This window comes from Lineus longissimus, chromosome 16 (genome assembly GCF_910592395.1).
Source record: "Lineus longissimus chromosome 16, tnLinLong1.2, whole genome shotgun sequence".
Taxonomy (NCBI): Eukaryota; Metazoa; Nemertea; class Pilidiophora; order Heteronemertea; family Lineidae; genus Lineus; species Lineus longissimus.
In genome coordinates, this window is record NC_088323.1 from 6,545,604 (window position 1) to 6,571,772 (window position 26,169).

General features: G+C 41.6%; 1 protein-coding gene across 10 annotated transcripts; it reads right to left on the minus strand.

The window, feature by feature from the left end:
- Positions 1–499: 499 nt before the first annotated feature.
- LOC135500121 (nostrin-like) lies at positions 500–24,652 on the minus strand. Of its 10 annotated transcripts, none has more exons than XM_064791352.1 (14): positions 24,520–24,652; positions 22,897–22,920; positions 7,268–7,434; positions 5,637–5,781; positions 5,262–5,324; positions 5,023–5,130; positions 4,367–4,483; positions 3,716–3,823; positions 3,506–3,625; positions 2,816–3,013; positions 2,423–2,551; positions 1,807–1,933; positions 1,363–1,497; positions 501–898 (listed from the first exon to the last, which is right to left on the minus strand). In XM_064791352.1, the coding sequence occupies exons 1-14, from the start codon at positions 24,580–24,582 to the stop codon at positions 795–797; spliced, it is 1,608 nt and encodes a 535-aa protein (XP_064647422.1). In that variant the 5' UTR covers positions 24,583–24,652; the 3' UTR covers positions 501–794. The 10 variants fall into 10 exon arrangements, with proteins under 10 accessions (XP_064647416.1, XP_064647419.1, XP_064647415.1 ...); XM_064791351.1 differs by lacking the exons at positions 22,897–22,920; positions 24,520–24,652 and adding exons at positions 12,214–12,331; positions 16,183–16,281; XM_064791350.1 differs by lacking the exons at positions 22,897–22,920; positions 24,520–24,652 and adding exons at positions 12,214–12,331; positions 12,584–14,345.
- Between the last annotated feature and the right edge of the window lie 1,517 nt (positions 24,653–26,169).

The following is a 26,169-nucleotide window of genomic DNA, read 5'->3' on the forward strand; positions in this document are numbered from 1 at the left end:
TACTCATGAGTGGACGAAACATATACGGTACTCCATTGGCGCTCTGGTTTCCTCCTACAATTACAGTACCACTGTATTGTTCATCAGTTCAGTGAGAGACTCTATGCCACTGTGATTTAGGTGTCGCTACTGTAAAAATCCCATTCTAAAGGTTTAGCGTATGGTCCCATGTCGATTACTTCATGTCTGACTCTGAAAGACCAGTATTCTATTGGACCACGAGCACAGTCCTGACACCAGCAGCAATGGACCACTAGCAGTCTTGACACCAGCGGCAATGGACCACTAGCAGTCTTGACACCAGGGGCAATGGACCACTAGCAGTCTTGACACCAGGGGCAATGAACCACTAGCACAGTCCTTACACCAGGGGCAATGAACCACTAGCAGTCTTGACACCAGGGGCAATGAACCACTAGCAGTCCAGACACCAGGGGCAATGAACCACTAGCAGTCTTGACACCAGGGGCAATGAACCACTAGCACAGTCCTTACACCAGGGGCAATGGACCACTAGCAGTCTTGACACCAGGGGCAATGAACCACTAGCAGTCCAGACACCAGGGGCAATGAACCACTAGCACAGTCCTTACACCAGGGGCAATGGACCACTAGCAGTCTTGACACCAGGGGCAATGAACCACTAGCAGTCCAGACACCAGGGGCAATGAACCACTAGCACAGTCCTTACACCAGGAACAATGGACCGCTAGCAGTCTTGACACCAGCAGCAATGAAATCTCTCATTACATCCAAATTAATGCTCGGATTGGGAAATATAAGTGCGCCCAGCACTATAGTTCCTTCACGTATGTCGCGGGGAAGATTCCTCGCTGTCCATTGAGTTCGCCGTGCCACCAGCCATCTCCCTCTTTGTGCTCTAGGCGAATTATATCCCCTGCAAGAAAAGAATGATCTCTCAGCATGAACTCATACAATTTGATTCTATTACGGAGCAGGAAGTCATTTCATAATCTGTTTAGATCTTTGTCGATCGCAAAAATAAAAAATGTGTTTTTCTTCAGCATTTGCTCCGCATCTGGAGGTGTTATTCTCAAGGGAGTATCCTCCACCAAAGTGGGATGAGCATTGTCAAGTGCCACTATGACTATGGTCAGGTGCCAATTGGGTTTATCGGCCAGGTGAATCCAACTTTTACCTGAGGAAGAGTCCATGCAAGCTACTCATGTTTCTGCCACGCCAGTTCATCTAGAAATACGCCCCTGGCTTCTCCCCTGGATAGAACCAAGGCCCTTTTGCATCGAGCCAGAAGTGTTGACCACTCGGCTTAGACGCTTCTTAGTATCAACAATACACTTTATCAAAGACGGATACGAGAATCGAGAGAAATTCAAGACTAACCCGCGTGAATCGTGAGTTCATCAGGTTGCGTCCCCTGGTAATCATACAACGCCTGACATTCCCCAATCGCGGCATGTCCGTCGGCCCCGTCAGCACCAAAATCATCACCATCGTAATTATCAAATTCATCTTCGTCTGAAGGAGAAAAACGTTGATTCAAATGCAATCATTACAGGGTCATTAAGTCTGATTGGAAGAGATTGGATGTGGATAAAACAAAATAATCTTTGCGTAAATACATACAGAATGTGAAGTTTCATAATGCTGCTCTGAGGACAGATAAACAAATAGCATTTTATTCAAGTTTCAGCCAAGTTGCATGCATGACAAATGCACTACAGCATTGTGTGTAACTGCACTGCTATTTTCCTGACCCATGATTTAATGCAAACGGCGTACCACTTTGAACTCAAAATAGTTGTACATGGTAATATCGGGACTTACCATACATTGAGTCTACCTGTCGCCCGACGGCGGGAGGCCGACTACCAGGGACGTTGTATGTAGATCTAAAGCCTGGAGTCTCGCCACGTAAGGCTGGAGGCACTCGGAGTATACTTTGTGGAAGACCCTGAAATCAGATTTTGTCATTAAATGAAATTATGCCAAAGTCCTGATCTTAAGTAAGGGTCTAACATCATTGCATTTGGTTCTTAAGTCTACATCTCAACGAATTCTAAAGCAAATGACAGGTACCATAGATAATTTTAAACAGAATTTTGTGCAATTTCACCCCATGCCAATAACTCATATCCATCTTTGACCCCAAGGGCCTACTTTTGCCAGAGCAGATCACAGAAAGCTACCCACCCGTTAAAGAGGTTCGCATGACCAGTGATTAGCCTACCTTTTGCATTTTCTACGGCTATGAGAATGAACCTCCTCATTTCCTGCACAGGTCGATTAGCTAGATTCGTAACAGGGCCCACAATAGGGTTCCCTTCAGGAACCCGCAGATGACGTATGATGCATCAATTGATTTGATACCAACTGTGGCCCAGGAAGGGCAGTGTATTGCTCAAATGAAATTTATTTGATCAAGCATGTTTTTATGGCTTACTTGTTTGTCTTTCGTTCGCTCGATATATTGGGCGAATGTGTACTCAGGTTTTGGTTCACCATTCGCGGCCGCCATCGCAGATGTGATCTTATATTTACCCGCTTCCAGGAAGTTCATTGTGGCATTCAGCTGAAAATGTAGAATCAAACATTGAAGAAAAACTCTGAACTACAGTGGTTGGGAAAAGAAACTACAGTAGAACCTCTCTATCAAGGACACCCTCGGGACTGACAAGTGCTGTCCTTAATAGAGAGGTGTCCTGATTAGAGAGGTCAAATTGAATGAAAACAGCCAATTTGGGACCAGAACTAGTGTCCTTAATAGAGAGGTGTCCACTAAGGGAGGCTCCACAGTATCACCTTCACACTTGACTATAACATCCATGCTACTCACCCCGGCTAATTTATTTTTTACATCGTCCTGTGTTTCCGTGTCACCATAATTTGGCTTATTCCGATAAACGTCTAATAATTTTTCGACACCTTCCCGTCCTTTTTGCTCCCGTTCAATATCGGCTTCTAAGTAATATAAGTATGTCCGCAGCGCGTATATGCGTCTCTCTTTGTCCATGGGACTGCCAAGATCCTCAGCCTGTAAAATAGAAAACATCAACTTATTGTGATGGTTTTTTCTGTGGCGTAGGGCCATGCAGATTTTAAAGAATGTCGAAAACATGGAATCCAAGGAATGCCAAGGTTTTGGTCTGCAGATTTGACTGAAGATTTGCGATTACGGTTGCAACTCTGAACATCGAGACTATAAATTCAATACGGTACCATGATTGGACAATGTGGTTAAAAGATGACGGAAGAGTAAAAAGTAAACAAATGGAACACAGAGAATGTGAACAATCGGGGATGAACAAGAAGGACCGGTGTGGATTTATCACACTTTCATTTCTCTCATCATAATATCCACTCTCATTTCTCAAATCCTAAAAGTTATCTGGAATCAATTCCTTGGGGTTTATTTAGGGGAACATCCATATCTACTCAGGTTGATTCTGTCTGGAGCCTTCTCATCAATAACAGCAGCAAACTTTGACAAGGGATCGAGGGATGGCAGGAGCCCCACTGTACTTACGTAGCACTCTATCAATATCTGCTCCGGTTGATTCTGTCCCGAACCCTTCTCATCAACAACGGAAGCCAGATCTGCTTGTATATCAACAGTCTTCACGGACTCGCCCATGTTGTCACAGACCTACAAAAGGATAGTTTTAGTCAGACAAAAATGTACTCTACGAAACTGATCGAAAACTTCAAAATGCGAATCTCGTGATTTTTAACTTACTTTGATTAATTTTGGTCCCATCACAGATATATGGTTGTTATATTTATTGAGCGCGTCTTGGAGCTGACTAATTCGTTCTTCTTCTAATGACTGTAATTGGTTGGTTCCCTGAAAACATTTGAAGTTACGTCAATAAAGCAAGTAGTTTTAAGTCTCTTGTCTGGCAAGTACTATGACTGTTGAAAGCATATAGTCTCCAAAGAAAAAATTCAGTGAGAAAGACATTTTTTTGGAGTCATCCATAACAAGCTAAGTCTCAACAGACTCAGTTGTTTTTTGAGTCATCCATCACAAGCTGTGCCTAAACAGACTCAGTCATTTTTGAGTCATCCATAACAAGGTAAGTCTCAACAGACTCAGTCATTTTTTGAGTCATCCATCACAAGCTGTGCCTCAACAGACTCAGTCGTTTTTTGAGTCATCCACCACAAGCTGTACCTCAACAGACTCAGTCGTTTTTTGAGTCATCCATCACAAGCTGTGCCTCAACAGACTCAGTCATTTTTTGAGTCATCCATCACAAGCTGTGCCTCAACAAACTCAGTCATTTTTTGAGTCATTCAGTACAAGCTCGACAAGTCTCTCCATCAACAGACTCTGAAAAGTCCAGTCAGGCTGCACCTGGAGGCATGGAGAAAATGACTCACTAACCTTATATACAGCTGATTCCCACTCCTGCCGTGCCCCCTCGGCTTTTTGACAACTATCATGATAATCCTTGTCTGCTTTACGCAAGTTGTCCTCCGAGTGTTTTCCCTTTTTCTCCATCTGAAAGTTAGGTCAGAATAACTGCTTGATGGCTACGTATGACTTAAACAAGCTAACATTGGCCTTGGGATAAATGTATCTTCAAGCTACTGTTCCTTTAGATTAGAAGAGACCTTAGAATGCCAATCAAAATTTGATTACCGATGGATCTTCAGGTGTGTGCATAGTTTGGCTTGTTCAGCTAGAAATTCTGCCTAACACTCAATTCTAAAAGGCCTTGGCTGCAGACTTTCACTGTTTGTAGTGGAAAGTCCGTTAAGTCCGTTAAGTCTGATCATAACAATCCTTGGTGTCAAAACCAAGGACCGCTGGGCTCAAATCTGATGGCAAACGTTCACTATGAGCCCTTTGATAGGAATTCATACCTCGCAGTAGGTCCTTGGTTGGTTCAAACAAGACCGCTCGGGTAAACCTCAAATCAATCAAAAACCGTCAACTTACACCTCTGTTTTGATCAGCATTTTTGGCCTACCCCCAGCGGAATTGCAAAGACAACCAAGCACCGCCAGTCTGGCATAAATTCTTGAAGCACAACTCACCCTTGCTAGGTCTTTATCTGTAAATTTCCCCTTCCCCGCTTTGACATCTCGTGTTTGGTCGATTACTTTTTCTGTGTCTCTCGCACAACCAAAGGCACTTTTCTTGGACTGAAATGATATGAAAACAATTTGTAAATAAACGGATATCATAATTGATCATACGTCCAAATGAATGTGATCTTGAACTTCGTTAACTTGAACACTTCGTCTACAAGTACAACTGACAAGGGGCTACCTACCCTCATTTCTTCATTTCGTTTATCCATCAAGTTTTTCATGGACTTGTCCACTGTTGCTTCAATCTGGAACGGAATATGGAATAGTTAGTTTATTGAGTGGAAACTTCACAAGAAACTTGCACCAAGATATTGTTCTGACCCTCGAGCACAATCGTTTTACAATCAGAAATGTTTCATGTGGCGTTTGTTTTCGCATTCACGTTTACAGATAATCGCCAAAATATGTGGCTGCATATCGTAAGAAAGTCTTATTGAAATTACTATCACAGGGTTGTCAAAACACAAAATCAAAGGTATGCTAAAGGTGGTATTTTTACGAAACTTCAAAACAGAACAGCCATCAGTCCTTCTGCGTTTACATTATTGATGACTTACAGGTTTTCTTGTTTTGTGTATATATTCACTGAGCTGTTTCACCGGTTTGTGCAAGTCTTCCACTAACGCTGACGACAGGTTCCTGTGGAGGTCGGCCTCTGCTTCCACGCTGGTAGCGACGCCTAACCAGGCCACGGCCAGGGAGCTGCAGTGAAAGAGATGGTGGTTAGAAGATGTGGACAAAGTATAATCTCCCTGAGCAGTTCGACTGATTTTTACAGCTTGGGGAGGGGAATGGGTATATTCACTTTCAGCAGAAGATCCAAATGTCCATTGAGAACATTTCCGAGCGCTTTGCCACTGCCTTACTTGGGATGGTATATTTGACCTGTCAACCTTTAAAATAACACACAGGCAACCCATCCATAAAGACATCAGTGGCCCGTGCCACGGGTATAGGCTAGTATCAACAATGCATGTGGTAAGGGCCAGCATCAGTCTACATAACATCAAACCCAACAAATGCTATATAATGAGCTGTTCTTCACCAGGATATCTGCAACGCTTGCCTATCTGGTCATAATCGGTCATGATACAAATGCTACTTAGCATTGCACAAGGATAAACAAAGACAAATTCTGTCTGATATTGATGTTTTTCTGACACTCTAGTGTAGAGTGCACTCACAGGTCCCACCATACTATGCCATCATATCTGAATAATGATACTGATCTCAATAACCTGATTGGCACTACATGCCATCAAGTTTATTTCTCAAGATTGTTCTGGGGAGGTGGTTGCGATCAACATCTTATCTTGGGGGGGAGCAATTTAGTTGTATTTTTACCAATGTCCTGCGTCTAAACTGACACTACAACTACAAATCATATACTCCAGTTTCAGAGATCTAAGACTGGTTGATTATATCCTGACCATTCGACAACTTGGTGTCAAAAACACATTCTATCCAAGTTGAACAGGTTGAATAGCATCAAACAAACATCTACATATTTTGAAGATTGGGACCAGAATATTCAGAAATAGTCTTAGAGCGGCGAAACAAGAGTATTTTTCATAGCAGTGTGTAACTGTAATAGAAGTCAACTTTATGTTGTACTTGCTATATTGAATATTCAGGCCCAATCTACTTGAATGAAATATGCATATGATACTTGTTGACTGCAATCGTTTATATACATGCAGTGGATATATTCAACGACAAGCAAGTGTCTGTGTTCAGCTACAAATACAAAACAGTTGACATAGGGTAGAATGGGGTAGTTTAAGCCCTGGTTTATTTGTAGCCCCTGCATTGTTTGATGCATGGGATATCAATCAATATCATAGGCAGGGGCTACAATTATACCAGGGCTACAATTACCCCCATTATACCTTACACGTCATATATAACAGTACATAGATGTACAGTGAGCAAATAAGTCCATACATGTATATCCTGAGCATCTTTGCCAAAAATTGACATAATTAGGAGTTTCAGCGTAATAATTTATGGGATTTGGGTGGAGAATTAGGCATTCTGAGTTGCAGAACAGTTTGGAAAAACCTTGTTTTTTGTGAAGTATATTTTTGTGAACTGTTCTGATAACATTAGGGCATGTGGCACCCTCTTGCACTGTTAAAAGGTGTGAAAACCAAGCATCTGGAAGGCCTGAACTTCACGGAATACCTACCCAAGACAGTTGCTAGCCTGCTTCTGTAACTTATTACTAATCTTCGTGAGACTTTTGGCATACGTGGCCTCAACATCCGCCCTCTCCTGCATGAGGAGCGCGACCTCTTTACAGAATTCATTTCCCTGCTTGATATACCGTCGTAGTTCATCGAAGCCGGTCAGACCCTGCAACGATAGAAGGAAATTCACATGAGAAATCATCGCAATAAATATTTTACAGGATTTCGTATATATATCTGAGGACTGTAGGCAGAACCTGTGAAATAAGATGATAGACAGGATTAGCAGTTGCCCGACTCACGAGTACAAGGTGATTCCATTTTTGCATTCTAAGTTATCTACTGCGCTGGTTTTTTTTGCAGACGTTCATTCGAACTAGCTCGTAAAACACAGATAGTCCTGCATCTACTTTTAAGCGGTCTCCCAGTTCGAATTTCTCTTTTCTCATCCTAGATTCAGGGTAATTCTGTTTTTTTTCTGAGAGTATAGGTTCCCTGTGAAATGCTTAGCCAGTGATGGCAAGAACAGTCGGTAAAATGGAAGTTTTTGTCAAGTGAAATATTGCCTTTTTTAAAACCTGGTGTGCATTCATTCATGTACATCAACTTACTGGTGCTGAGAGTCATGACGCTATTAACCGGGGTCCTCTACTCGAACTCGAGAAACATCATACATTGGCCAAGCGTCACTGTCGAGAACGAATTTGCAAATGTTGCTTTCTGGACAACTTCAGCGTACCATAAACTACACAAACATGACTAATAGAGTAATGGGACTTGAAACCATTCAGATGACGATACTATCACTTTGTTGCCTATTAATTATAACGAGATATAATCGTTAGCGGCATTAGCGCATGCAGAATTGATGTTACACTCGTGTTAGCGGCGACACGCTTATGATAATGATTCCGCTCTATCACTCAATGCAACATTCAAATGCTAACGATTATAGTTATCGTTACTATCAATCGATTTGACTATCATTTGTCTTTTTTATTAATCATTTTTACCAGTGAAAAGCATGAGGGCCGGTGTGTGTTCTCAGAGAACTAGTGATATCTTAAAGCGTCCAATGCTACATGCAGACACTCTAAGATATATATGACCATATTACGGCATTTGAGTCATAACATGCCATTTGATTGACACCTCAGCATCATAAAAAATAAAGACAAGTAAGATGATAATATTTTACCTCATATAACTTTTTCTGCAACAATTTCAACTCAGCCACACGATCCAAATCCTTGTACTCGCGGAACAAATTCAACGTGGTCAGAGACTTATCGCGACGCATTTTATACATTTAGTTTAGTCGATTCCACAGAAGCTTAGCTTTCAAATCGAGTTGAGCTTTTCTCATCCATGAATAGAAGCATTGAGCTTTTATTGAGCTTTTATTGAGCACCAAATTGTTAGAACGGTTCCCGAGCACCAGTAGGGAGCAATGTCGGTATGTTACAAAGTTGAGCTGATTCTGAGCAAAATGTTTTAAAATGCTAGTCAATATTGTGATTTTCCCAAAGTATTTTTCGATGAACTGCCTAAAAGTGTGTCAAAATTGATGTAGATTGCAGTGAAATAAACTTGACTACGACAAAATCTTCAGGCAATAGCTACATTGAACATCCAAGCATGTCATCAGAGAATCGATAATCCATATTTGAACAGTACAGTTGAATACATCCAGAAATGAAATATCCGAATGACACTGCACACAAAATGTTTGAGACACGGATTAATTAAACATCTTGTGGCGGTTAGGAACTTTTCCAACTGTCATGATCGTTACAAACGGTTAGTCCAAGACACCAATGGAAACACGGTAAATATTTCAAAGCGTGTTATTGTTTCAATAGTGGTGCCCTGGTAAGGCGAACATGTGCATATCCAGACATGAATTGATTCCAGCTGCTACTGGTAATGCTAATTAGACTAATTAGCATACGGTCGGAATCTTCCTAGATACAAATGTTAGGAGTACTAATTCAAATTCAGCACGTTATTCCAGGGTCTGAGATTAAAGGGAATGGCCCGCCAAAAAATGGGGAGTTTTGGACGGCCCGGTCAAAACCTTAGGCGGGAATAAGGTTTCATTGATAAATATAAGGAGTTTCAAGGCCCCCAAATCACTTGTAAGGTTCAATAGATACTGGCCGTTCATTGGTTTACCGTCTGCGTATCATTTACATACTCTCATTTTGAAAAATATGACAATATTTACGATCACGTTATTGATTTTTGCAACATTTTCGGTAACGCGCCCCTTGCGGATCTGTAAGGTACCATTCGGATGCTTGAAAAATGCTTGTCTCGTCGATTCGCTCGCGGATAAACGCATCAGGCTGACTGCAGCAACTTTTAATTGTTGGAGACAGAGAAGGAAGGAATATGATTATCAGTTTGATGAAAACTTTGCAAAGTTTCTTCTTGGGACTCGAAATCCATACTACTATTCTCTCCATTTTCCATTTTCTCCTCTCTCCAACTCACTACTATCGCTATTGACTGCGTAACATACACTAACATTCTTTCGCTATCATTGCTAACTTCATTTACTAGAACACTGGGCTCTTTGTAGCCGATTATGTAACCCATAGTGGAAACACCTGACAGCGCCGCCCGGCATGATCCACGTGCTACTGGCATATTTATAACTCGTAGTAAATAAGGTTGTAAAAATATGCAAATGAGATGCCGTATATGGAAACCATGACGTCACTAAGCAGTTCTTATTTCTGCTACGGGTGGCGCTGTTGCTTGCTTCTGGAGGCGCTATTCAACCTCTTTAATTGCATAAAATCCTCAAACTGTCAGAAATCGCACAAACTGTCAGAGATCATCCAATTGTGCCACATCTCTTCTCTCCGACTTGCCACCACTATCTGACCAGATAAATCTCACAATACTGACTTCGCCACAGCTTTTATTCTGATAACAACAAGATTCGCCGATGAGTAAGACCATGGTTCTGACGCCACCCTTTACAACCTGCTATGAGCGATACGATTGGGCTGTTCTATCAATCGATCGCACAGACGACTAGGATGATATATATCGACAGCTGTTACTAATATAAACTGTCTGAATTTCGCAAACAAATTAAATTCATTGATCGCAGCAAGAATTGCAGTGATCTCCGAAAGATTATTTTCATTTTTTTTACTTTTATTTCCAGGGAAAAACACAACAAGATCATTCAACTTGTTAAAACGATTTGTGAGAGGTTTAGAAGACATATAAATACAAATTTTCTAAGTAATTTTTTACGCCACTTTTGAGTGAATTTTATTTATAAGTTGATTTTTTAAGAAGAGTGGATGTTTTGGAATACGTGCATTCCCTAACCTCTGTGTATTGTAAGATTTCAGACCTAGGGTACCATGGGGAGATCAGTGCTTACATGGTTAGCTACTAGGTTCATAATCAGGAGGTTGTGGGTTCAACTCTCGAAAGGCTCACCACCACTCTTTAGTCTTTGTGCCCTTGAGCAAGGCACTTAACTCTACTTGCTGCTCTCCACCCGGTTGGCTGGTTTTCCCGAGAGCTAAAACATGCAGCTTGGACTCGGCTGCTACAGCACGGAGCTCTGCAAGTGCAATTTAAAACCTACTGGTTGATGCCATGGGCTGAAATCAATTTAACTCATGCAATTGCCTACAGACCAGGCAAACAACCACAGCTGTTACACCATGCAGTTGGCCATTTATTATTTTTATGGTTTGAACTAGATTTAGTTCTTTCAATTTCGCAATATATCCTATACTGTATTTCCCACAGGATAAAACCTGAACATGTTTGTGCTTATTTATTTTGCAATACATGAAATCTACGTTAGAAATTCAAATGTTTTGGTTGAGATACCATAATAATACTTCTTAAGAGTAATTGGTGTAACCATGAAAATAACTACAAAACAAGAAAATGGTCACATTTTGCACAAATATATTTTTATAAGTTTGAGACACACCCAATGCTGACCTCATCTTCCAGAGCCAGAACCACATCAGAGCTCAGAAATGACACTACCCTACAGTATGACTCATCGTCTCTATCACCTGGGTTACAGGTTGACAAACAGACATTTGAATAGAACAACCTGGTACCAAGGAATAAGGATGCCTTTGAAAACCAGTGACCATGGTATGACTCACTCTATCACCTGTACGCTAGGTGATAACAATTGATATTTTCAATGAAATAACCTGCTCAGTGTTCATACATGCGTGACGACCTGAATGACAGGGTGGAGCAGCTGGGTAATCAAAGGGAATCGCTTCACAGCTCAAGTAACCTTGGAAATCAAAATGTAGGCCACAAATATACAATGATTTTGAATATCAATGAGAAATCCATTGACTATTTAATTTTTTATCAAGCTCAATTAGCCATGTTATTTGCAATTTGAACAATTGAGCAATCATCACACACAACTCAGAATCTGTCACTGTGACTAGCTCGTAACCATGGCAATAGCTTTGGCTCTTCTCAGAGTGGGACACACCCAATAGCTGCCGCTCAGTGTGAATATAGAAATCATTACAACATTGTTAACCAAGGTGTTTTACGATCTTCCCCCTCCCTGAGCCTCTCCTCATCTCTACTTTCTAAAACGCTAGAAATCGTTGCTGTTCTGTGCATAAAACAGCAGTCGAGAAAGATCAAAATTAATCTCAGTCACCTGGCCCATCCACAAATAGCACACTATGAGTGAAAAATCCCAAAGATATCTGTCTTATCATATGAAATTTCATGCCATCTCTGGCAGAATCTAGAAATAGACAGGTTCAAAAACGTAATGCTTCAATGAGTAATCGAACTAACACAGAATCAAAGCAGGTCGGCTTTCTTAACTGCAGGCGGCCAACCTTGAATGCAACCGTAAACATGAAAAAAAAAATAAAAAATTCAGCTTGGTATGTGATTGAATGATGATACTAACCTGCTGATCGTGACTGTAATGGCCGAACCCCCAACTCAAGCGTTTTAGACTGGTCTTCCTCGAAGGTACAGGAGCCGATTCACTCCGACGTAACTCCCGTGGCATAGTGTTAGCTTTTCTGGCAAATAATGAAATCGACCTGAGCATCGTGTAGCCTCTCGCCTTCCTCTCGCACATTATTCAGATCAGTGCGGGAGATACTCTCGAGGGATCAGGCAAAGGTTTGGCAACGTGACAGAGGTGATATGGTCACAATGATTCTCCCAGTGGGAGACGGAATAGGTACATGTATCTACTGCTAAGCCTGAACGTGCAAAACCTAACGAGGCTAGAGGCAGAGTGTCAGGAGGAGACAGGTATGAAATGGTACCTGAATAGTCAAACGGCAACCTGTGGGTGAAGATTTCCTCAAGTGGACTGCATTTCCAGAACTTCCCTCACTGCTCAAAAATTCAACTGCACTGAAACGGGCACTGCTCAAAACTTCAACTGGACCCAAACCAGCACCTGAAGACATGTACAATACAACTCCGAAATTTGCGCGAACGAGGTCACATCATGCCTTGGACAAGATTCTGCGAATATCCCTCCCTTTGCAAAAGTAGGTACGCAGACTAACGCCCGAAGTGAAAACCTGGAGTATGCTACAATTGCAAAGCTATCAACAAACAAAAGATCGATTTTGAAACGACTGTTTCATATATAGTATTGGTACTTGACATGTCTGACAGGGTGCTACTACCCACACTCAACTTGTTCAACGAGTTGGTCAAAATAATTTGGCAACAACTGATCAGCTGACACTGTCCAAGTGCAGCGCCATCTCATGGTTTGGAAGATGACTAGATTTTTAGAGCAAAGCATTTGAAGAGAGATTGTCGCTAAGTCTTTTGCTATAGCACCGGTAAACATTTTTATTTCTTTTCAATTAAGGAAAACAATTTTTGAGAAAAACGTTGCTGGGTTGGAATTTTGCTCTCGAAAAGGGCATAAACATGTTAACTTCGTGTAAAATTCTTCAAGATGATTCAGAAGGTCTATCTACCACTGTTGTTTAATCTGGGAGAGTGTAGTAGAATGGGAGTGGTTGTAATTTCTTTCTCCGCCCTCCCGAGGAATTCCTGAATTTGGAAATCTATAAACAAGGTGTGGGCGTGATCATTAACATGATGTCACCAAAACTGCCACGTTATGACAGTGCAAAAGTTGTGAACCAGATGGGGAGTGACAATTTGTGTTTCGGTTGTGATGAGATCCGATGCACTTCAACAAGTTGTCAGTTCATAAATCTGGGCATATGACTAACTTCGGCAACGAGTTTGGAGTGTGATCGATACTAGTACACCTGCTGGGTGTGCGTACTATCGTCACCAGTGAAAATATGAATGATGACAATGAGAAAAATTCCAACTGGCATGATCCCCTGCAGGAAATTTGCCACTTTATAAGAAATCTGGAACAAGGATTTATGAAAATCAACTCCTCTTCAACATTTGCTATCCAAACATCGCCGAAAAATGTGTTTTTCCTTAAGATTTGGAATGAAAAGTGGTATTCGCCCCGATATAGTGTTACTTGAAAGACTGTATTAAACAATCCTGAAACTTCGAGTGATCCTTGATACTGGAGTTTTATGTGCTAGACCATGACACACATTTTCAAGGAGGCTGTGGACCTGAATCTGCAGGGGCAGAGATCTACAGCCAAGTGTTAGGTTCCTGAGACGACCATGCTTACCACTTGCCCTGGCCGGGAGAGGCAGCTAACCATCGCAGGAGAGGAATAGGCCTACCACTGCTACTGAACAACTGACTATGAAGCACTTGCACAGACAAGGCACCTACAAAGCAGCAGCTCACAAAATACGACAGTACCTGGCAGTACCTGCCAGTCTCACACTCAAATGGTCACCTGAAAACCTCATGTCAGCCTGTCACTCAAATGATGACAGTAGACCAACCTGGCAGTCTGCCACTCGGAACTATGTCTGTCACTCAATGAGTCAATGACCGACCCTTAAAACCGGATGCCAGTCTGCCACTGAAACAACAACAGTACTTAAGAAGCTGATGACAGTCTGTAACTCAAACAACAACTGTATCCAACTCTATCACTATCAACCTGAGCAAGATGCTACCAGGCTAGCCGGAAAGAACCTAACCTGTAAACTAAGTGACAACAAAAAACTAGTGAACAACACGGGCCAAAGACATGAAGATAAATGATCTAACGAAAAAAACTCAAAAAGATCCAGAGCATCGAAAGTCATATAAAAGCCAATGCTTGTACTTTACGGACACGTGCACTGTAAACGACCTTAATACACAGACTCTGTGAACGCCGACTTCTATAGGTCATGTGATCAAGAATAATTACGGCAACACTCTGATCTAATCATTCATATTCAATCAATAGAAATAGCAGACAAAATCAATGGATTAATCAAAGTTGACAGAGCGTGGGAAGTTGCATTATCAATCAATTTACGTACAATGGGTACTGAAATAAACAATAAACAATATACAATCAATCAACGGAAATCTGAGAACTTGAGACCTTAAAAGCTTCATCAAATACAACATTGTTATAGAATATTTGGCATCGGATAACTTTTGTTCCATTATAGCGAGAAAGTGGATACAAATCGATGACACAGTCTGCAACAGTTTAAGGGTGTGATTGCCCAAGAACGCCATACTCCCGAGGCCCCAAACTATACTCGCTTCCTGGTCGCTTAGGGAGATTCGATTTGGACGAAATGAGAGGGCTTGGCAAGACTACAAGCTTGTGCTCTTTATCTAACACCCAAATGTCATTAAAATTCCAGGAAATATGTTCCACGACCTACTTATTTTGTTTATGACTACTAAATTTCATTTTGATGATCTGACTTCAAAGCTGGTGGAGCCTGTTAAGAACGACTGGCCAAATGTCCAAGACAGAAATTTGTTGAGAAATGAAAGATACATTAGCCTATATAAAACATAGACATAACAATTAGATTGTACTATCTAACTAGAAAAAGATAAACAATGGAACTGATCTGTTTTTCTTAACTCAATTGATGGCCCAGACTTGATATGAAACGCTATCCTTCATATTGACTATGATATTGTTGCACATTCCATGTTTTTTGACTCGCCCCAGACTGCGTTGGTGCCAAGTAGTCGCTATCTGACAGGTGATAAGCAACATAGACTAAATGAAGGGGGGATTGTCAGAGGAGATGAACTATCTGAGAGCAAATTTTTAAAAGGGGCAAGCAACCATAGGCTGGGACAGAATGTGTGCAGGAATATATGTACAAGACGTGCATAGCTACAGGATGGCACAAAATCAGGGACACCAGGCCAGCAGCAGACAACCAAATCAAGCTACCATAAGTAATCCAAATGAACATACATGTACAGGAAACAGGAAAATAGGGACACTAGCTTCTGACAACGAAATCAAGTTGTCAAAACTCAAAAGCATATACATCTGCATCAAAAACAGAGACACCAGCTCCTGACAACCAAATCAAGTTGTCAAAACCCAAAAGCGTATACATCTACATCAAAAACAGAGACACAAGCTCCTGACAACCAAATCAAGTTACCAAAACCCAAAAGCATATACATCTACATCAAAAACAGAGACACAAGCTCCTGACAACCAAATCAAGTTGCCAAAACTCAAAAGCATATACATCTACATCAAAAACAGACACCAGCTCCTGACAACCAAATCAAGTTGCCAAAACTCAAAAGCATATACATCTACATCAAAAACAGACACCAGCTCCTGACAACCAAATCAAGTTGCCAAAACTCAAAAGCATATACATCTACATCAAAAACAGAGACACAAGCTCCTGACAACCAAATCAAGTTGTCAAAGCCCAAAAGCATATACATCTACATCAAAAACAGAGACACCAGCTCCTGACAACCAAATCAAGTCGCCAAAAGCAATCCAAAACGCACATACATGTACTGGAAAACACGAAAAGAGAGCAAAAGTATCCTGATATGAACACTACAACAACAGAAATATGAATGAAATGAGTAATATCCTGTTTGATATGACACCCATCCCCTGGAGCAGAGTACACCCCGCCAGCAAATTGGCAGGAATTTCCGCAGGTCATGTGTTAACTTTTCTGATACCAGGTAGCCCGCCACTTCTAACCACTCTACTCAGGACTGGCATATTATTGTATTAGAACACTTATAAGTGCCTAGTGAAAGCAAAACAATGCTTATTATTATCATTGACCCATATACCTAAGGAATTGATGGCAATTTGTTGACTAAGTTTTTATCATTCTAAAAAGTATCAGTCTGAGAGCAATCAGAGAATCTTGCCTCCAGGGACTGTTCAAAAGTCAAAAGGCTGTTGGAGTGTCAATGTCGGTCACCTCTGAGGTCCCAGGTTCGATTCCCCATCCAGTCTCAAATGTGATAGAGAGGGTGACTCACTTCGACAGCCCAGGTTTCTTCCTCCGGGGTCTCCGGTTTCCTCCTGCTTACATCTAAAATCTCCCGATATTGATTACTAGTTAACTGCGGAGCCTAACTTCGTGCTAGTTCCCTTACCTCAAACTTTGAGTCAATTACATGCAGGTCCCTCTTCAGACTCGGACGAGTCGGAGCTGCAGGATCCGGTTTTGAACTCGTCAGGTCGAATGAACTTTTTTTGCCCTTCATCATGATGGAAGATTTCTCGCGATTATATCCACAGAATAACGAGGTTTGTTACCGGCCACAAATGAATTAAAGATTTCCGAAAAATATTTGATGCAGACCACTTTGTGGACGTGTCACGCTTTTCGGACAAATCCTGTCATTCATCTAAACGGATGTTTCCCACAAATAAACAACTGATAGCTCAATGACGGCAAACTCAAGTCCACGCCAGATAAGTTTCATATTTAAATATATCAGAATCTCCAAGTTCTTATTTCAGAATTGTTTTTCATTTTAATCTCCTTTCCTTATCAGTGTGGAGTCTTGGTTACCATCGACCGCAAGGAACTCATAACACCCGCCGAGGATTTGAATTCCAAAGTCCAGCTTGATTTCTAACTGCTGACGAATGAGTAAGAGCAAAAACTACATCCTAGATTTTGTTTTCGAAGACGTTTTGGACTGATTAGTAAAGTGAAAATGAAAGGCAGTACTCTGGTGTACGGTGAACCCAATTATTTTCACAAGCACAATATTTTCGAGCGAGGGGATATTGAGTAGAGATGATAGACAAATGTCCACAATTCTTGATTTCCTGAATAAGAGGTCTTTCCAAATTGGCAAAGCCCAAGCACTGACTTCTAACAAGCTATCTTAATCCCCTCGAATGATGGCCACTGATTCTATCGAGAAATCTTAGATTGCCACTTCGAACACACAAATGAGTTACATCCTAGTCCAACAACTTTTCGAGTCTATGACTGCGAATGCCTTACAGGTCTAAATATATTTATTGCAGATGACAAGTAAATAATTAATACCCTATGTCAAAACCTTCCTGGTTGAAAACCCAAGATCTCGAATCAAACCTGGGGAAAATGAATGGCTCATTGTGGACGAATGGATGGGTCTTTTTCAATGGTACGAAAACAGAGGTGTCACACTCGTCATGCATGGACAGGACAGTCAAACTGTCGTGATTATGAATAGTTGTCAATACTATCTTTCATGCATTCTCACTTCCACTGCATGGCATGATTTTTTGATTGTATCGTCTCTTCAGTATTTCAATCCAATTTCAATCAAAATTCTTTTGACATAAAACGAACAAGGCTCAAATAAAAGTATCACACTGTGTCATATATATAGTTACCCACAAAGTTGTGTACAATGCTAATTCTAATGGAGTTACCATTCCCCTCACATGTGATTGATATAAAACAATTCAAACTGCGTATCACAGCATCACAAAACGCGACGAAACTTGAGAGGCTAAATACTTTCACAACGTTTTCACCTACCTCGAATTCATCCTCTACATAGGGGAACCCTAGTCCGCAGAATGCCATCCTCTTAGAACGAGTGATCCTACGTCGGTTCATGATTACTTATAAACGCAGCAATCAACACAATTTATAGCATTTCCATTAATAGCAATGCAGTTTATTAATTGCCATGATGCTGTCACAACAAATGTTGAAGATTGCAAATTCCTCCAGAATCACATACTGAATTGTTTGGTTCTTATCCAGTAACCATACAATGTACCATGGTACCATGTACCAATGTACCATTTGGTATGGTAGTCGAGTTACCTCGTGATATTTATCACACACTTGCCTTCCTCATCCTCGCACCCCAGCAGTCTACGCGAACAACCACCGTATCAAAACGTTCTAATCAGAACAGAAATAAGCAACAATCTTGTCCATTCTCAATACAGGCAAACATAACAGGCAAACACATCTTGACGCATCAAGAGTCATACACTTATAGTCACAAAAAACTTGAAACCACCAACTGCTAATTTTTGTTTGTGTGTGTGTGGAGGGGGGGGAGGTTATCGGAGACCTTGGTATTGAAAATGGGGATGACCTTGACTCCCAAAGATGACTTGAAGATGCTTTGGCCGTTGCTTGAGACATCACTTGAAATCAAAAACAGACGACGCAACTTCCTCAGCCGTTGGCACTATCAGTTAAATGTTCACACGCGATGTTGGGCTGGCCAAACTATCCCATTTCGTTTGGAGGAATTGAATCCATGAAGGTTTTACCTTGCAGATCGATCAAATAGGAAGATCATCTTCAGGTAGTCAATGATTCACATCATCAGAGTTCTAAAGTGTTGATCAAACAAATCTGACATGCTTGCGGTAACCTAACAAGCCACAGAGCATGCCGTTCTAACACCTGGAAGATTCCAAACGGCAGGTTTCAATCTCAAGCAGATCAAGCACCTGGTAGTACTACCGACAAACTTTTTTCTGAATGAACCATCAAAGTATCAAGAAGTTTTGCCAGCGTGCAACATAACGTAGGGAGGCCAGCAGTTTAAGGTGATGTAGCCCTATAGAAACCTTTCAAAAACTTCTAGAGCAAGGTAGGGTGGCTCATCAAAGGTAAGCTGCAAAGGTTGAGTGGGATGCTCTGACGAATGGCCTTGTGGAGAACACGGAATAGATAGATCGTAAGCGAACATGGAAATGCTGGAAACAACACAAGATAAGCAGCCAAAGAGAGAAAGTGTGTGATGAGTGAAATCAGTGTGATAAGTCAGAATGAAAGATGACTGGAGGAAAGTGGCCAAAGTCGGACGGAAGTATAGAGGAATTGTGACTGACCTGCTACACTCAAGCGGGCTGGAAGGGGCTACCATTGCAAACACATTCACCAACAGGAACAGACTATTGCTCTGACAGCACTGGATATGACCTGCACCAAATGAGAGAAATCCATACGAAACTGAAAAACACTTCAAAAATGATCCAGAACGGAAGATGGAACAACCTTGCTTCCTGATCCAGTACCACGGCTACAATATGGAATACGGAATGTGCTTCTTATCATGAAAACGACTGCTATCAGTCCACACCTCAGCTTCCAAAAAATGTACCTTCCATGCCAACAATTCAAGATGGAGAATATTAGGTTATCACACATCAGCTCTTGCATTCTGGCACAACTTCCCACAACATTTCCTGACACAAACTCTCCTAACTGAGTGAACTACCCCACAGTAGCCTACGTATCACAACCTTCTCTTCCCCGAACACTGATAAATCTGTCTCCAGCAAGTAATCAGTTTGTTGAAATATCAGGATGTATTTGAAGCCCAAAGGTTTTCTTGAATTTTGAAATCCAGAGGTTACCTTGGACATCTACACGTACTCCACCGCAACTGCAACTTTGGACAGTTATCGCCAAGATGCAGGAATACCTGATTGTAATGTATCCAGAACCACCAGTGCCCTTCACAAATATCAAGCTAGCTGAAACAGGTGGTTGTTTCAAGGCTGCTGCGGTTCAACGCACCTGGGAGAATGTCAGAGTCAAACCCACAACCCAACTTCCGAATATCCACTATAGGAACTTTTGCTCCAGCATCAATCAGTGTCTATTCTAACACAGGTGATACATAAAGTCAAACCTTTGAACTAACTGTACGTGAAGGAAAAAGTGTGTCATGAGAAATCCAAAGACGGCCTTCGCAGCACAGATAGTTGTCATGGCACCTGCAGGGGCTGGCTACTATGTCATATGTTTTCAACTCTCCTCGATGTTGTTGCCTGATAGCACAGAAGTGAAGTACCAGCAACTTTTTTTGCTCCACCGTTGTTTTCCAGTTCCAAATGGTGCGATCCATGTCCTTGTGTTCGATTTTTACACGTACCGGTAACCTGCACTGTAATGTCACAACCACAGAACCATCATGATATTCCAATATGTTGTCCCAAGTAATTTTTAACCAACTTCGGTTATACAAGCTGAAAGGTCACTGTTAATGGGTACTCTCAATTTGTTGGTAACATCACTCATTCAACAACATTTTACACTCCAACATCGCTACTTCAGGAGAGGTGGTTCAATAAATTGACCGCAATTTCAAAGTTAGCAAAGCTTTGACATGGCAGTATTATCATGATGTGGGGCCATTACAGTAAAATTTCGTGGATAGGTTTAACAACTAACATGCAGTATTTTCTTCCTCATCCAAGGGGTAGATCCAGTAAAGGCTCCAACCCCCAAAAGGCTTCTGAAGAATGCTGAATCCTCGTCGGTTTGCATCCACTTCAATGATCAAAAGGCCTTTTGGCCATAAAAACTTGAAATAAGGAGCAACTGTTGTTCTGAAGAAGAACTTGAATACACCTAAAGGATAATTTGAGTCCTCTTCCTGCATAAAGAGCAAAAGAGGGGAGACCAAACTCCTGTCGGTAACAATGATACACTCTTACCTTACAATAGTGATCAGGCAGATCAACTGGATAATACAAGACTGGACGAGGGGGTCTTTCCTTGAGCGCCGGGATGCAGAAAGTCAGTTGTGCCATGCCCATCGTCATTGTTAATAAGATCCAATTCTAGATGTTACAACAGCCGGGAAGATTGTTTTCTACAATTTCAATGATAGTCCTGGCGAATTTGTCAAAAGCATTCGTAGCAAAGTCTTTAGGTTTACAAATTACATTGTCACGAGATGGAGAGGAGGTCAAAATCTTATCATTTCCTGTGTTATTTCTTGCAGTTGCACCTATGCCAACATGAACAACTTGAATTTGGCTCCTAACGATATGAGTCATGTGTATATCGGGGTGACCTCTGTCACACTTGTGCCAGTTTCAGCAGGCAAAGACAACGAAAGTAATTTCCTGAGATTGAGAGGTTGTCCTAAAGCATAAATTCCACACTATGTTTTTGTAGGCCAACTTGGTTGATATCACATTGACCCTTTTGCAGCAATAGTGCATCCTCTTGTCAGACTTTTCAATGGAAATTTATATTTCATCCCTGAATCAAGAGGAATTGACCTGAGCTCACAGTGAAGACTGACAACTTTGACCAATTTAGGCCAACTTGGTAGATGAGCCCTGAAGGTCTGTTTTTGCCGCAACCAACATCCCCAAGTCTTTTTTTAACAGACGTGCAGAAGCATATAATTCATCCTTGAATCAAGACTGAATTGGACATGACCTCACAGTGAGTAAAGACAGAAAACATTGACCACCTGATCACCTGATCACCTGAAAAGTGGTCAAAGAGGAAATGCCTCTATAGTGTTCATACCAAATTTGAAGTCTCTAGGTCCAAGAGTACCGGCACAGCAAGTTTAGTATCCTCCATGCATCTGAGAAAATACCCAGCTTCAGTACATTTTTGGGAAAGTCGAGGCGATGCGATCCAATTTTATGTTTTCGTTTAAAAGTGACCTCCCTTACCACTGCAAGAAATTATTTCTTCTGAAAATCACAGCAGCTGCACAGACCCTAACCCGAGTAGGCCTGTACAGGATTTGTGTGCTTTTTGTCGCATTAATGGCCTGATCAAACAATGTTTGAATTGATTGGGGTGACAGAATATGATCCCGAACATCTGCGGGGACAATACTGGATTTTACTAGCTGATGCTGGAACTCAAGATATGGATGGATTGGTCAGGCGAACAAGACAAGGGGCGGGAGCGATGGTTTCCTGATGTTGGGCGACAAATATATTTTTCACGCCCCTCCCGATATGACCTCATCTTTACTATCATACTGTTAAGTGTCAACACTGAAACCTCGCACATTGTTTGCCAAAAGAAGTTATTGAAGTTGGGATTTCAGCATCCTTAGCTCTGTATTGTAAACTAGGAATTTTTTCGTTTTTCCGACCAGTAAAATTTGGGAAAATAAAACGCCATGAAAAACTTTAAAACAATTTACAATAACAAGTCTACTTACTAATAAACTGCAACATGATGAAATATCAAGCAAAATTAATACGTCGGTAATGTAATCAAATTAAAATGAATTTACAACATCCAATCAAGTTTTAATTAAGTGACATCCAATAACATTTAGATAACGGATGATTCATCACTTTTGAACACCATATTTCAACTCTTTCAGTTTTACTAATGTGTGAGTACACGTAAGGTTTTATCAGCTATTGTTACTTTAGTGCAAGGTAGCTTTGTTCACTGTGTTTTCTAATCAACGTTTTAAACCAAAAAAAGAAGAAGACAAAACAACTCACCTTCCCCCCGCCAAATCCTTGATGCTGCAAAGAAGGAGATTCGTTACCGTTGTTTGCCGAGTTTGAAAATGCCATGGCGGCGCCGAGCACGTCAAGGGCGCGCCGAGATTTAACCCTCAGACTTGCTGCCATGGTGTCGATATCATGTACAGTTTAGTACGACAATGAGATCAGCTGATGTGATAGACGTCAAAAAATATATCCAAATTGTTAGTATTTTTTCGTAAAAGTTTTCTGCTCAAAAACAAAACATTTATAAAAATAAAATCCAGGCCGACTTTTGGTGACAACCTTTTTCGACTGAGATGAGATAAGCGTCTGATGTGTCAGTCGAGAAGCAGTTTATAGATAAATTCCTGATTTGACCTGTTTCAAAACATTCTAGACTATATAAAAAAATCCTCTGAATTTTTTCCTTTCACAACTGAATAGTCAACACACAAATCCACCCCTGATCCATGCACAAATGGCCAAAGTTATTAATGATGACCCCGCCAACAGGAAATAGAGATGATTTAGTCCAACGCGGAAGTCAATCTTCATAGTCACAGGATCTAAACTGTACATGTATCAATAAATCAGTGTTCAAGGTACACACAAACATTGGTTGAAAATTGCAAAAATCTGTTTCATTTTACATGAACATGCTCACACAATCATTGAATCAACTGTGGAAAATTTACAGTGAGACATGTCAGATAGTCCCCAAGTACATACTAGGCCTTTTATGTTTGTAATAGGTCACTTTATTATGAGTTTTATGTGATTTGTACAAAAATGTATTGTCTGGGAGCTAGGCCTTGGATCTGTGTCAAACTGTGTGGAACTATTGTACACACGTCCTGTGCTTTTAGCACTGTATGTTTAGCTGTACTTGACATTGCATAAGGCTGGGCATTCAGCCAAAGCCATAATATTTCTACAGTCAACTTGCTAAGAGATCCATCTCCTAAAGTATTAGTTGACTGTTGATGCATGCAGGGTGAATGATGTACCCCCCCCCCCCCCCCCAAAGAGTTATGCACATCCGTGTCCCGGAAGAGGCACCAAAGAAAAGCATGAAAGCCCTTATTCTGAAACTAAAACTGCCCGCCCGAATCTTTCAACTGGCGCCGAGAAGATACTCCTCACCCTGCCGCATGGAGTGTGGAATAAAGCTGTGCAATCCCGGTCCCGGCCCACCGTAAGGATACTCAACAAAAATCCATTGACACGGGTGTGCATTACCCCTTCTCATGTTCTTTAGGAATGACAACTGCCACCCCCCCCCTCAGCTCGAGCCATGCGGCCCCGGCCTGCTGTGACCAATCACTATCACTGACCAGGAGTGAGCATGGATTGGAGGTATACCTCCATGCATTCATAGAGTGAGCAATGAGGAACTAGGCCTACTAGTCGACACCAGAACTACTGGGCTAAGGCATGTGCTCCCACTTATTGACATGCAATTGCAATTCAGATCTTAATTTAGGCCATGTCAATACAGAGTGGATCAAATGTCAGGCCTAGAAAGGGGTGTGACCTCACCCACTCATTTGTCAACCAGCCAAAATAGAGCGGTACATTTGAACAGCTCACAAGCAAACACGGGCATCAAACCCCGTTTTCTTGGGATGAACGTACTCTAAAGTGACTTTTGAATGATGCCATGTCTTCGTTTTCAGGAAAAATGCACAGGTATTTCATAATAAATGGAAATAAATCACGAATTTGGTCTGCTCAAATTTCATTTTTCAGAATTTTATTTCTATGTTCTGCCGCTTGATGGCAGCAGGTCCTTGCCGGGTGTGTCTAAATTTTTTAACCCATGCACGGCGGAACGAAGAGACGTGCCATCCAATGGGAGCAATCTAAAATGTGGAAGCGGGAATGATTGCCAACAATCTCGCGGGCGCCGGGGTGCGAAATTTTTTTCTGCAGGATACTTCTGCCACAGTGTACATCTGACTACGGCGGCCCGGAGGGGACATCGAGAAAAAAATAATAAACTCGCACTGCGACTTTTTAAACTCGCAATGCTACTTTTTAAACTCGTACTGCGACTTTTTAAACTCGCAATGCTACTTTTTAAAGTCGTACTGCGATTTTTCAAACACGCACTGCGACTTTTCAAACACGCACTGCGACTTTTTAAACTCGCAATGCTACTTCTTAAACTCGGACTGCGACTTTTTAAACTCGCAATGCTACTTTTTAAAGTCGTACTGCGATTTTTCAAACACGCACTGCGACTTTTCAAACACGCACTGCGACTTTGCAAACTCGCACTGCGACTTTTTTTTATCCAATCACAGCCGTGTTTACAACGACATGTGTTGCTGCGCTTGAGTTGTAAGAGTTCATAATTCAGGCAAGATGATCTCTTCTAATGGCCTGACAACAATCAAAGTGCACCAGGGCTTGGTTTTGACGGACTTAATTACCATCTTTAAAGATGGTAGCATCATGGAGCAGGATATTACATGCAAAAGAATTCTTCTGAATGGGGAAGAAGAGTCTGCAGTTGGTGTCGGTGTCCTAAGAGACACCTTAACGGAGTTCTGGAAGGAATTCTATGACAAGTGCACGCTGGGAACCAAGTATAAAGTGCCTTTTCTGAGGCATGACTTCCAAGAGGACGAATGGAGAGCAGTAGCGAGAATCCTCGTAAAGGGGTATAGAAGTGCCAGCTACTTCCCAACATCGATTGCTCCCACATTCATGGAGGCTGCGCTATCCGGGAACGAGAGTGAAACAGATGTAGTGTCTGTATTTCTGAATTTTGTGGGTGACAGCGAGAGTGAAACACTTCGCAAAGCGCTAGATAATTTTGATTCAGTGGACCAGGAGGAGTTGATAGACATACTCGATGCACACGAGTGTCGCCGAATGCCATGTGCCGCCAGCATTGAACGAATCGTAAGAGAAATAGCATTGAAGGAGCTTGTACAGCAGCCCAGCTTCATCATTGAATGCTGGAAGCCCGTTCTGGCATTTATATGTAACATCAACTACAAGGAAATCTGTAAGAAACTGGTGCCTACGCCAAAGGCCATTCTCGCGACAATCAAACTGCCTGAAAACATGAATCCTGCACAAGCGGCTGTTGGGAATCATCTCAAACGGTTCATTCGGGAGTTATCCCCACAGGACATGGGGAATTTTCTCAGATTCTGCACAGGATGTGACCTTCTAATTACAGACGCTGTAATTGTCGATATCAGCGGAAATGGGGGGTATACGCGTTGCCCAGTTGCCCACACCTGCGGCTGTGTTCTGAAATTGCAGACAGAC

Excerpts from the sequence above, each read along its gene's own strand:
- LOC135500121 (XM_064791345.1), bottom strand. The coding sequence starts at position 12,390 with ATGTGCGAGAGGAAGGCGAGAGGCTACACGATGCTCAGGTCGATTTCA. Across the intron at positions 5,782-7,267 it reads CAGGCTAGCAACTGTCTTGG|CTCCCTGGCCGTGGCCTGGT; the intron begins GTAGGTATTCCG and ends CTTTCACTGCAG. Across the intron at positions 899-1,362 it reads TGAACTCACGATTCACGCGG|GGGATATAATTCGCCTAGAG; the intron begins GTTAGTCTTGAA and ends CTTTTCTTGCAG.